The sequence below is a fragment of the Girardinichthys multiradiatus genome, chromosome 3 (assembly GCF_021462225.1).
Source record: "Girardinichthys multiradiatus isolate DD_20200921_A chromosome 3, DD_fGirMul_XY1, whole genome shotgun sequence".
Taxonomy (NCBI): Eukaryota; Metazoa; Chordata; class Actinopteri; order Cyprinodontiformes; family Goodeidae; genus Girardinichthys; species Girardinichthys multiradiatus.
Genome location: NC_061796.1, coordinates 13,012,325 through 13,025,389, shown reverse-complemented (window position 1 = coordinate 13,025,389; position 13,065 = coordinate 13,012,325). Strand labels below are relative to the sequence as shown.

At 43.1% G+C, this 13,065-nt stretch overlaps 1 protein-coding gene across 1 annotated transcript in view; it reads left to right on the top strand.

The window, feature by feature from the left end:
- The first annotated feature begins 281 nt into the window (after positions 1-281).
- The window catches only part of LOC124866342 (eukaryotic translation initiation factor 3 subunit H-like), an 86,693-nt gene continuing 73,909 nt past the window's right edge, over positions 282-13,065 (top strand). The window contains 1 exon segment of the mRNA XM_047362090.1: positions 282-466. Coding sequence (XP_047218046.1) covers positions 365-466 — 102 coding nt within the window. The 5' untranslated portion in view covers positions 282-364.

Here is a 13,065-nt window from a genome sequence, read left to right as displayed (position 1 = left end):
GTTCTACTCTCTGCCAGAAAATCCTGAAGTGGAATGTTCAGCCATTATAAACGTCACTGCTTACAACCAGCTGGTCGCTTCTGTTTGTTCAATGAACGAATCGCTTGTAGTAAAAAACATGCCACAGTAACATAAAATAACGTATTTTTCAGCGTTTTAAGAGACAAAGTGCCTTCGCTATTAGGAGAAAATGGAAATCCAAAACATTTCTCGCAATAATTATTTTATTTAGTTAGTTTTGGTAAGTCTTAGAGTATGAACTCTAACGGAATTCACATTTCCGGTTGTTTCTACACGGACGGGGGAAGGGAAACGTGCCTCGCCTAAATTCTCCCCCGCCTTTCTTTCGCGTGGATCCCTGTTAATGGCTACCCGTAAGGAGTCCAGTTCATCATCCAGCGCACCGATGGCTTCTACAGCCGGTACTCTGGACTCTCCGGTCAAGCAGATCCAGATTGACGGACTGGTAAGGATCTGAGTTCCTCCGTTTGGACCGTTTGCTGACTGTTGGTGTTGTCCAGCAACTAAACCGGTGTTAACCCGATGCTAAGATACTAGCATCATCATGGCGGGGAGATGATGAGCGGTTGGTTGTACTTATTAAATATAACAGTTATCTTTTAACACGACTTGCACTTTTAAGCTTAGAAAGTCACATGGAGATATACACTTTGTCTCAGCCGTTAGACATGTAAGCAAAATAATGGATTTAATGTTCTTTTAGCTTTATTTCAGTATGCCACAGAGGCGTTGAATTTGGAAACCACGAGCTCCCTGCTTACAGTTGCACCACACGATAATGACGATCCCTCCTTCCGTCCTCCATGTGGTTTCTATTTACATCTATAAAGCATACGAGCTTATATGTAAAGAAAGCAATACTCAAACATCGATACAGGCACCTGAACACAATGTGTTGCTTCTGAGTCCTTAACATCTTAGTTTAAAGTGGTGTACGATAAAACGAACAAGCACACGACATCGAATAAAATGCATAAATCAGCAGAATCTGTCACCAGAATGATAACAACACAAAGGTTAAGAACAGCTCATACTAGATTGAAAGCCGTGTAATAAAAGTGTGTTTTTAAATGAGACTTAAAAACAATGAGAGAGGGAGCCTGCCTGACATGTAGTGGTAAATCAGTCCACTGTGTTGGATCTGTCACCTCTGAGCCTGGGATTGATGAAAGTGTCTGATCTCAGTGAGCGTTGATGGCTTCAGCAGATCAGACAGTCGTTTACATATTTAAAAACATATATTTTATTCCTTTTTATTTTTTGCCGCCACAGTGTAACACATTTAATCAGTGATGGCTCTAGTTTTCTTGCATTTTATGTGAAATGACAGTACTTTGTCAAAAATGTACTTTGGAAAAGTTTTCCTATTTTTCAAATAACTTTAGAAGTTTTAAGACCCGAAGGAATTATTTTAGGATGTAAAGTTTGTACACTCTTCAGGACTGGATCTGAATTTCATATACAGATTATCTTAAGTTGTTAACATGTTTGAGGCTTTGTTGTTTTGCTTGCTGTTGTTTAACACCTGGTGATTTACTATTTTTAACTTGGGTGATTATTTCTTAGGTTGCACGTTTCAAAACTAGACATGTATCGATCAGGCTTTTAATACATTATATCGATTTCAGTTTTTTTTTTAGGTCTGGTCTGCCTTTTGACATGTTCTTTTTCTATTTAAAGGTCTGTTCTAAAGCACTGCAGATTCTTTGATAGAGGTAGTTGGTTTGAATCCAACAGAAAATCTAGGCATGACAAAATTGGTTTATGCATTCAAACAGAAAAAATGGTGGGGGATCTTAGTTTTGATGTATTTAATGAACAGGATAAACAAATTCCTTTTTTATTAATTTAACCAGGGGGACATTCCCAGATTCTGATATCTGATCAATTTGTGTATCTCCATGTTAGTCTCTTCCAGGCGATGATGTTGAATCTAAATTCTAAAACAGCCCAAGTTCATCTTTACATTCTGTAGTACCTGTGTGCAAACAGCAGAGGACAAACTTGTCTCATTGGCATGCGCTTGCTCTCTCCCTCATTGTGGACCCTAAACTGCATTTGGACACTAAGCAGCTTATTTCCTGTAGGGTGCAGTTTCTGCGTTCTGTTTAGCTGTCTCTTTAAAGTTGTCCTTTTGTCCCTGGCTGTACCTTTGCATCTAAATATTTCAGTTAAATGTGTAATGGTCGAACTATTGAGATTATCCTAATTCCTCCTTCTACAGCCTTGTCAGTCGATTATTTTAATCAGTTCACCACAGAAACAGGGCTGCACGGTGGTGGAGCAGGTAGCTCTGTTGCCTTGCAGCAAGAAGGTTCTGGGTTCGAATACCAGCCTGGGGTCATTCTGCATGGTGTTTGTCTCCGGGTACTCCGGTTTCTTCCCAAAGTCCGAAAACAGGACTGTTTGGTCAAATGGTCTCTCTGAATTGCCCTTAGGTTGGTGTGTGTGTGTGTGTGTGTGTGTGTGTGTGTGTGTGTGTGTGTGTGTGTGTGTGTGTGTGTGTGTGTGTGTGTGTGTGTGTGTGTGTGTGCGTGCGTGCGTGCGTGCGTGCATGGTTGTGTTGCCCTGTGAAGGACTGGCGAACTGTCCAGTCAGCCTATGACAGCTGGAGATAGGCACCAGCTCCCTCACGACCCTGCAAGGACAGGCAGGTGTAGACAATGGATGAATGGACTTAAAGGTGGTGGAGAGAGTTTTTATTTATTTTCAGGTAGTGGCGTGGACGTCATCTCACCTTAAGGCATGGACCTGCAGTAGTTGCCGCTGCGTTGCGTCATGACCTCCATGTCAGAGGTTTAGCTGCAGGGCTGCACATTGAACACAGCATAATCATTGCTGTGTTTTAGAAACGGTTTGTGTTTTTGCTTTTGAAAAGGTTTTAGTGGTTCATGTTGCTACAGAACTGGATCTCAACAAAGCGATAGATTTCCATTGAAAACACACTGAGATCACGCAAGTTTGAGAAATCTAGAAAGGAGCTGCGTTTCATTCATTCTGACGTGCATCGTACGTCAGGCGCCTCTCAGTGTTATGTGACGTGAATCAGGAATAAAGTTGGGGCACACTGTGGCGTGTATTTTTAGCCACCTGAATGATAAAAGCTCTTGGGTATAATAAAAACAGGGGTGTAGTCTTTCAGAAATAGTTTAATCTTAACGTTTCTTGTGAAACTGCCAGTCTCTTACTTCAGCCTCAAAGCCTGCATAAGAATAAAAAAAGACACTGTAGCAGAAAACTACATTTCTTCCCCCTGAGGCTTTTACACATGCCTTAGGCGCTTAAGCCTGGTCTTGTCAGGGATATGTCACTTTATAATGTGACACAGATCACATGCCATGGATACAGCAGAGCACTTACTCCCCATTGTAAAAGCATTTGTTCCCAATCCTGCCCCTTTCTTCCTAAATCCTGAATCGATATTTGTGGCTCCTTCTGTTGACTTAGTGGCTGCTTTAAAAAGTCTATCATGATCTAAACCATTTAAATGAGTTAAATTGACATTAAAGGGGAAAGTCAAGCACTTAAAGTAAAAATAATCAGTTGCTAAATACAGGTAGAGTAAAATAGAATATTATGTTGTTTATTTCAGTTAATCATAATTCTTTCACACTGTCTGGAATGAACCGAGATATTTCTATAGACTGTATAAAAACCCACAACCTTTTGTTTCCTCACTGTCTGACAATGTTAGTTATCCTTCCACAAGCTTTTCACAGCAGTTCCGAGTCAGGTTTGCAGACCACCAGGCTTCCTCGCACACATTTTCAGCTCTGGCCACTGCAGTGCATGTCTCTAAAGTTGATGGCTGTGTTTCTGTGTGCATTTGAAATCATCAGTCTGTCTTTTTGTTGCTTTTACAGTGATGCTACTTCTTCTCTGAGTAGCCTTTTGGCCCATGCCAGTACAGGATTTGTTTTGCTGCAGATAATGACACTCTCTTACCAGCCTCGGCCGGTATCTTCATAAGAACTTTTGCTTTTGTTCTGGGGTTTTTACCTGGACATTTAGCATAAAAATACATTCATCTCTAGTACACAGAATCTGTGCCCCTCATGAACTGTATGATGGCTGTGCCTCACACCTAATGCAAACTCCAAACGGAGCTTCTCAGAAAATTACCATGTTACATAACACCAATACAAATTCTTTTCGGATACAGTGATATCAGTTTCCTGAAAAGCAATACATAGTCAGGGCTCCTTTTGCATGAATTAGTACATCAATGCAGCGAGTCACGAAGGCAGTCGCCTGAACAGCAGCCTTCAGCTCGCCTGCCTTGTTGGGTTTAGTGTCTCTCATCTTGCTTCTAGCTATGCCCCATTGATTCTATTGGGGTTTAGGTCAGGTTTGCTGCCCAATCAACCAAAGTCTAGGGCACTTTTTCCTTCCACTAAAGTTTCCATTTAAATATTTGGATATTCTCTGAACAACAAGCTTCTCTAGAAATGAACTTTTGTGTCTCCTGGACAACTGTCAAGTCAGCCATCTTCCCCCTGTTTATGTAGACCGTAACATGATATTAAAAAATATCTGTAAAATTCATTGTTTTTATTGATCTTATGTTATATTTTACCTTCTGGGAAACAGAATTTTGAGTTTTCTATCTTTTCGTCTTTATTTCTAAACAAGAACAGAAATTTATCACCGTATGAATGATCTACATGATACAATGATTCACTGTTTGAATTGAATACATGACCTTTTCTGATATTCCAAGTCCCTGAGATGGACCTGCATTACAAACCAAGCACAGAAAAAGTCAGTTTAAAGCTGAATGACGTGTAGTATATTTTGAATTGTTTTCTTGACAAACACAAAGCTTATTTCTAATTTGATTTTCACGCTTCTGTCAACCACTTCAAACCAGGTGTTGTCTCATTTCCTTCAAGTGTCATTGCTAGACCTGAAATGAAGCAGCGGTAAACAATCAGCAGAGCAAGCAGGTGTTTGCGGTTTGCACACACATTCTGCTTCCAGATTAATTAAAAAATCTGTTCCCCCTCTTGGTGGTCCTCACTCTGGATGCCAGAAATGGACAAACATGTTTGTGGAAGATCTCTCCAAGGCGGCAGGCGATAGCTGGCAGCCTCGGTGAGAATCTGCAACCGTCTTCATCCACGGCTTAACCCAACAGATGACTAATGCCTCACGAAAGCGATTTCTACTTCAAGTACCGTACATCCAACTCCAGGTGGAGGGTTCTACAACACTCAAATGGTGTCTAAAAAAATGGGAAAACTCATTAAGGGATCCTCTCTCTTTGTGTACTTTTCTCATAATTTGTGCCCCGTTGTGCCGGGAATATGAGCTCTTTTTGGGCGAGCCAGAGAAGATTTATGATCAGAATTAAAGGCAGCCAACGGGAGATTTGGATCGCGATTGATTTTGCACAATTCAATTTTAAGCTTGTTGATTTATAATAAGCCGTCCACATATCAATCTGGGGGCTCTCCACATGAGGTGAGCTTGCTGGGTTAGCCGCTGGTGAGCTAGAGCAATAAATCTGTGTCTGTGAGAGAGACTGTAGCATTGAAAGATGATTTTTTTTGTTTGGGGGGGGGCATGTGCTTGTAGGTTTCTACAACCTGTGAGCTTTCCAGGATTTGCTTACAATACCTGATGGCATTTACTTAGCACCAGGAAGCTGGGGCTACAAATCTACTGAACCCCCCCTTCACTCCTTCCTTCCCCTTCCTTGTACTACGGATGCCCCTTCATATCCGCCTTTGAAGCATTTCTGTAGACTCAGGAATTTCTCCCAACTTGAATATTGCTCCCTTTGTTTGACCTTACTGCAGATGTTTTCAGCCAATTATCCCCCCCCCCATCTGTTCCCAGAAGGATGCCTTATAAGAGCGGGATGGAGAGATTGCCAAGAGTTAAGATAGCTGAAAGCATATCTGCTCTCACTGATGGGATAGAGGACTAGAAAAAACTATTGTATCACAGAGAAATGAAGCCAAAGCTTGAACAGGTGCACAAGGGAGCCTGTAATTCCAGTGCCATTGCCCCCCCCCTCTTCCTGCTCCCCATTCTCAGGTATTTTCTTGTACTTCTGGTTTCTCTGTCTCAGACGTCCTACTCAAGCTCAAGCAGTGGGGTTGGGAGGGAATGAGATTTGTTTTTCTCTCTGCTCCACCTCGTATCATCGCTTTCCTCACTGCTTTTCTTACTGCCCCCAGCTCTTAACTTGTTGCATGAGAAGTCCGGCACTCCGCAAAAATAAATCATCTCCTAGGACGGCCCTCGTGTGAGCGCGGGGGCTGCTGTAACCAGGAAGGGCTCCCTTATAGTGGTGTTGCTTGTTTTGTTGTGATCATGGGTGCAGAACTGCCACCCCGCTCTGCTCCTGTATATGTGTGTGTGTGTGTGTTATTAATGCCTCTGGCTGTGACCTGCCCACACTCTTATCAGTGTGATTTATGCTCTCCCTGTCTACTCTGTGCTTTTTTTTTTTACCACGTTCTGTTCATGTAGACAGGTTGCATGACTTTCTTTCACGTTTCTTGTATGCCTCTATGTTCTTTAATTGGTTGCCATATTTTTTATATGTGAAGAAGTACACCATTATTGCTGTTAGTGACACTGATTTAGAGGCTAAAATACCTCCTAAATCATACACAGTGTTTTTGCCTAGCTCTAAAAATTAAGTCCCTATAATGATAAATTAACTTAATATATATATATGATGTATATATCACCATAAATGCTCAAAGATCTCTAGCTACGCATTTAGTATTGTCCCCTAAAGATGTAGATGTCGCTGCCTCCTCAAGCGGTTCTGAATACCAGCTGGCATTTTATGCTAGTTCATGTTGGATGCACAGGGATGGAGCTTGCAGGTGGTGCTTCCTACTGCACCACTCAACCCATCTGTGATTGGCAATGTGCAGAACTGCCACAGATGTTTTCCTCCGCTTCCCGGTTTGTGCTCTGCCCCGCCCCCATCATTTCTGTCCAATGGGAGCAATGATTGTCACCTGCATGGCTTTATTTACAAGTAGTTCACTTGCGAAAAGAACAGTGTGACAGCGAAGTGTACCAAATGAAAAAATGTAGTCTGCTTTTAGTCCGGACCAAACAAGCAGACCAAAGTACTTTCCTGGTGTGAGTACACCCAAAGTAATTAAGAAACTACACTCAAAACGTTTCATTGCAAAAACAGCAGATGTCAACAGAACCGTGATATTAAAATAGAAATAAGCGGTCTCTATGCTGTTTATATAGAAGGTAAAGGGCAGTAAGGCAGTCAAGAAACTACAACTAAGTTGTTTATGTAACAATAAAGCAGATGGTGCCACAAGCAAGTTGTCATTAAAATCATGAGGTTGAGATAGAAATATTGAGTTGTTTATTTGTTTTTTGTGGTAGCTGGATAGAATACTCATCTGGGGCCTACCAGATGAGTAGAACGGAAAGAGACATCAACACTTCTGAATAATTTATTTAATGCATGTCATATCGTCATCGCAACATTCACCAATATCATCATACCTTTTACTAACAAGTAAAATCCCTCATGAAGAATAAAATATCGAGGCACGTGACGTCGCCCGGTACGGCGGAGCCGGGGTCCCACCCTGGAGCCAGGCCTGGGGTCGGGACTCGTCGGAGAGCGCCTAGTGGCTGGGTTGCTCCTCGCGGGACCCGGCCGGGCCAAGCCCGAACGAGAGACGCGAGGCCATCCCCCAGTGGACCCACCACCTGCAGGGGGAACCGTGAGGGACCGGTGCAAAGAGGATTGGGTGGCGGACGAAGGTGGAGACCTCAGCGGCCCGATCCCCGGATGCTTAGGCTGGCTCTAGGGACGTGGAATGCCACCTCGCTGGGGGGGAAGGAGCCTGAGCTTGTGCAGGAGGTCGAGAGATATCGACTAGAAATAGTCGGGCTCGCTTCCACGCACAGCGTGGGCTCTGGAACCCATCTCCTTGAGAGGGGTTGGACTCTGTTCTACTCTGGAGTGGCCCACGGGGAGAGACGGCGGGCTGGTGTGGGTTTCTTGTTGCCCCCCAGCTCAGCCGTCTCGTGTTGGGGTTTACCCCAGTGGATGAGAGGGTCGTATCCCTGCGCCTTCGGGTTGGGGAGAGGTCTCTGACTATCATTTCAGCCTACGGGCCGAGTGGCAGTGCAGAGTACCCGGCCTTCTTGGCGTCCCTGTCGGGGGTGCTGGATAGTGCCCCTCCCAGGGACTCCATTATTCTGCTGGGGGACTTCAACGCCCACGTGGGAAACGACAGTGACACCTGGAGAGGCGTGATCGGGAGGAATGGCCTCCCCGATCTGAATCCGAGTGGTGTTTGGTTATTGGACCTCTGTGCTAATCACGGATTGTCCATAACGAACACCATGTTCAAACATAAGGGTGTCCATCAGTGGACTTGGCACCAGGACACCCTAGGCAGGAGGTCGATGATCGACTTTGTTGTCGTATCATCAGACCTTCGGCCGCATGTTTTGGACACTAGGGTGAAGAGAGGGGCTGAGCTGTCCACTGATCATCACCTGGTGGTGAGTTGGATCCGCTGGAGGAGGAGAAAGTCGGACAGACTTGGCAGGCCCAAGCGCATAATGAGGGTCTGCTGGGAACGCCTGGCAGAGCCCTCGGCCAGGGATGTATTCAACTCCCACCTCCGGGAGAGCTTCGACCAGATCCCGGGGGATGTTGGAGACATAGAGTCCGAGTGGACCATGTTCTCCGCATCTATTGTCGATGCGGCTGCCCGTAGCTGTGGCCGTAAGGTCTCTGCAAACAGCTGACAGAACAATTAATTTGGGTGACGGGGGCTCAGGTGTTAGGGTGGCAACTGGTGGGTTACCAGTTTGAACCGCCGCTCCGTCTGTCTCATTCATTGTGTCCTTGGTCAAGACACTCCACCTGCCTTGCCTGCTGATGGTGGTCAGAGGACCGATTGAATGGCAGCCTCTCTTCTGCCAGTCTGCCCCAGGGCAACAGTGGCTACAACATAGCCTACCACTGTCACTGTATGAATGGGTGGACGACTGATTGTAGTGTAAAGCCGTTTTAATAGTCCTTGGAGTTTATAAAGTGCTATACAAGTACAGGTCATTTACCAGTTAGTAGACTACAGCCAGGGGTAGTTTCTTCAGTAGTGATGTAGCTACAAAAATGACCAGAGCTGATGCAGATGTGATTTAGTTTTTATATTGGGAGATGTGGGACACATGCTATGCTTCATAATCTGTGTGGACCCTGCTGAGCTCAGCGCCATGAGTAGGGATGGGTACCTTTCACATTTGAACTGATATGGTACTGATGCCTGGGAATTGATACCAGTTCTCAATGGTACCAATTTTAGGTACTTTTGTGTGTGTTTATGTGGTAATAAATGAGTCATTTAATAAAATCTCAAAAATTTTCTGAGTAACATTTATTTACAATACAAACAGCTGGGTGTTGTTTTGATATATTCATTAAAGTTTATATGTTGAAACATTTCAATTGTTTCGAACATTTCTTAAACATGAAAACCCTCAATTGACTACGCAGTGTTTTTTCTAAATAATGCACAAATTAAAACCCAGCCATGTTGCTGTGTGCAGACGACGAGTTGCTAACAGATACAGGCTGCCAGCGGTGCTCAATGCAGGAGTTGTAGCCGTAGTTCTGAGGCTCACGAAAATTCTGCACTCTTCAGCCTTGAGAAAAATCTTGTGCTCAACCTGGAGCTTCCTCAGATGATTAATATTCCTGCCGCTGGCCTTGAACTTCGCATCACAAATATTGCAGCAAGTGTAAATTGCATCGCATTTTGAAAAGTGGAGCTATACTTTCGAGCGCTTTCTTTGTTGACGGTAGCAGTGGTTACTGACGTCATTACGCTCTTGTGCGTGCAATGCTGTGTTCATGTCCGGCATGTAAATTTGCCCGCTTCTCCACTCCATCAGTGTCTCAATGATGCGTTTAGGTACCGAAACATGGTACCGTTTCATTTTACATGAATAGGTAGTACCGAAATACGGTCAGTTCCTATAAAAGTACCGAATTTGGTACCCACCCCTAGCCATGAGTTCTTTGGGTTTGTGGTGCCCATTTGATTCCTGAAAGCTCATATTTGCGGCACATGACCGGCTTGACACGTGATTTCTGAACGAGGCTCGGGGTGTATTCACACTTGCCACTTTTGGTCCGCTTTAAACGGACCAGAGTCCGTTTCCTCCCTTGGTCCGGACCTTTTGTGCAGGTGTGAATACACTCAAGCGAACCCTGGTCCGGACCAAACAACCAGACCAAGACCCTCTTTTTGAGGTGGTCTCGGTCCGCTTCCAAACGAACTCTGGTGCTGTTCGCTTATGGTCTGAATACAAACCGGCCCCGATCCGAACCAACTACAAAAGGCGTACGTTTCTTTGGACATAAAAAGCCACCGTAGCCGGTAGCAAAGGTGTGTGTTGTAAGGTAATCACACCTGATAAGCTGTGTGTTGCTTAGCAACGCTACTGGCTTGTTGTGAGACAAGGCACGTAGAGAACGTTGGCATTCAGCACGCATTCTCTGACGGGGTTCCAACATTATAAATGGAACGTCTCAAAGTCTGTGTTGAATGAGCTGCTCTTGACTCTCTCAATAATATTGTAGCTGTAATAACGGCACAAATATGCAGAACAGAGGTGCTGCACGCAGCACGTCTACAGCTGTTTTCCTAAATTACCGAGTCTTTGCTCTGTCCCGCCCCCGTTGTTTCTGTCCAATGGGAACAACGATCGCCACAAGTAATAGTTCACTTGCAAAAAGTACAATGTGAAAACAAACCACACCAAATGAAAAAAAAGAAAGTTTTCTTTTGGTCCGGACCGAACAAGCGGACCAAAGGGATTTCCTGGTGTGAATACACTCTCAGACAGAACGGCTCAGAGAGGGGCTTGTCTTTGCAGGTTTGTGATGAAATAGTTTTGTGAGAGTCAAATATCTGCTGCAATCTGGAATCTGCTGACATTTCTGTTTTTATTGATAGTTTGGATAACAACCTCCGACCAAATCAAACTCTGCTTACAACACTGTACTTTATCTTTTTGATCTCTGCTTCATTTGACTTGATGCAGAAATTATATTTTAAGTCTTTCATCTGTTTGCAGTACTGAGTTCAATGGCTTCCTAAATAGTTGCTTGGTGATTTTATTGGATTCTAACTACATTTATGTGCTATCCTTAGTATTTGCAAAGAAATTCTGATGGCATCTGTTTTTTAATTCAAAGCTCAAACTTACTTTTATTTATATTTTTTTTTATGTATTTCAATATGTTTAATGCCCAACGAAAACATCTAAAAACTACTATAAGATTGATTACACTGTTATATTGCGGAGGCATGGAGTCTATCCCATACAGTTTAGTGTAACCAGCGTTTAACGATTGCAGGATTTCTTAGTCATCTTAGCTTTATCTATGATTTTTGGTTTGGTTGGACATCTTCTTGTCTTAAATAGAGCAAACCTCCATCGTCCTCTGTCTGCAGTCTAGAATTGACTTAATTTAACCCTTCAAGCAGAAGGGTTTTATGTCTGAATAACAGGCTTCTAAACCACGGTTCACCAGCTCAGCTTCTTTGGCAGCACTGTCCTGCATGTTTCTGTTGATTCCCCTGTTCCAGCACACCTTCTTTAAATGATTAATTTGCCTCCTCCCTGTGTCGGCAGGTTCAGCAGAGACTTTTTAATGACCTATTCGTTTCAATCAAGTGTTTTAAAGCAGGCATGCAGGATAGAGGCCAATAAGGACCAGGAGGGTCGTCTGCGAGTTTATGTAGATTTTAGGTCTGGTGTTGCGTTTCTGTGTTGCTCTCTATTTTAGCACTGCAGTTTGAACAAGAAGCGTTGATGAATATGCATCAGTTACAGTGCCTGAAACTGCAACCCTCCAACAAATATCTGACAGTATGCAGATCCCCTTAGGGAGTATTCGTACTGCATGAACTTTATCACATTTTGTCATGGTGCAAACACAAACTTCAATGTGTGTGATTGGAATTTTATGCGATTAACCAAAAAAACATCGAGTGTAATTGTGAAGATATATATATTATATTGAGATTTAATTACTTACTGAAGGACCCCTATTTGCTTAGCTGTGACATCTGGTGTAAGTTGGGTTAGACTGGATTTTATTTAAGGGTAACAGGTTGAAAAAAAGTATGCCAGAGAATTTTGCACCACTTTGTGCTGATCTATCATGTAAAACTCCAATAAAATACACTGAACACTGTTTGTAATGAGGCAAACTGTCACAACTTTCAGGCAGTATCAGTTCTTTTGCAAGGCGCTGTAAAAACATAGCATTCAAATATATGTTAATACAAAACAGGACCTTCATACCAGAAAGTGTAGAAACTCTTATCACGAACATAGAAATACTGAGAAATTAGTGCGGAGCAGTTTCTTATCTGACGTAGTTAAGTGGTTTCTAATGCAGGCTTCAGAGGAGATATCTGCTTGTTGGTTTATCCGGGAAGCCATCAGGAGGAGCAGCATTCGTGGACTTTTTCAGCGTCATGTTGTATGTGTGTGTGTGTGTGTGTGTGTGCGTGCTACAGATTCCCCGACATGTTTGGAACATTTTGACAGATTAAAATGCTTCCTTTGTTTAAAAAGCTGGTGTACAAGGATTCCCTGCGGTGCTTATTAACATTTTATGCTATACTGACTGGAGCAATCTTTTCAGCTTCTGCGTACTCCTCATATTTTCAGTATTTTAATTTTCTAACAAACTGTAGAAGTATATTCGTTTTTATAAGTGCTGCATCTGTGTGCTTAAGGAACTCTTATTGAAAAATGGATTGCCTTCACACAGCATACATTACGTGATTAGGTAATTTGTTTAACATCTATTTTTGAAAGTGCAACTAACTATATTCAAAGGTCACGTCTGCATTGTCCTCTTTTATGTTAATGAAGTAGCTTTTTTTGTTTGTGCTGCAGTAAAACGCAGCCTGCTGAAGATCAGGGAGAAATGAGTCGGCAAAAGAAGCCTTTTAGCGTCTGATAAAGAAACCTGTGAACGAAAATACTCAAAATCAGACTAATCAG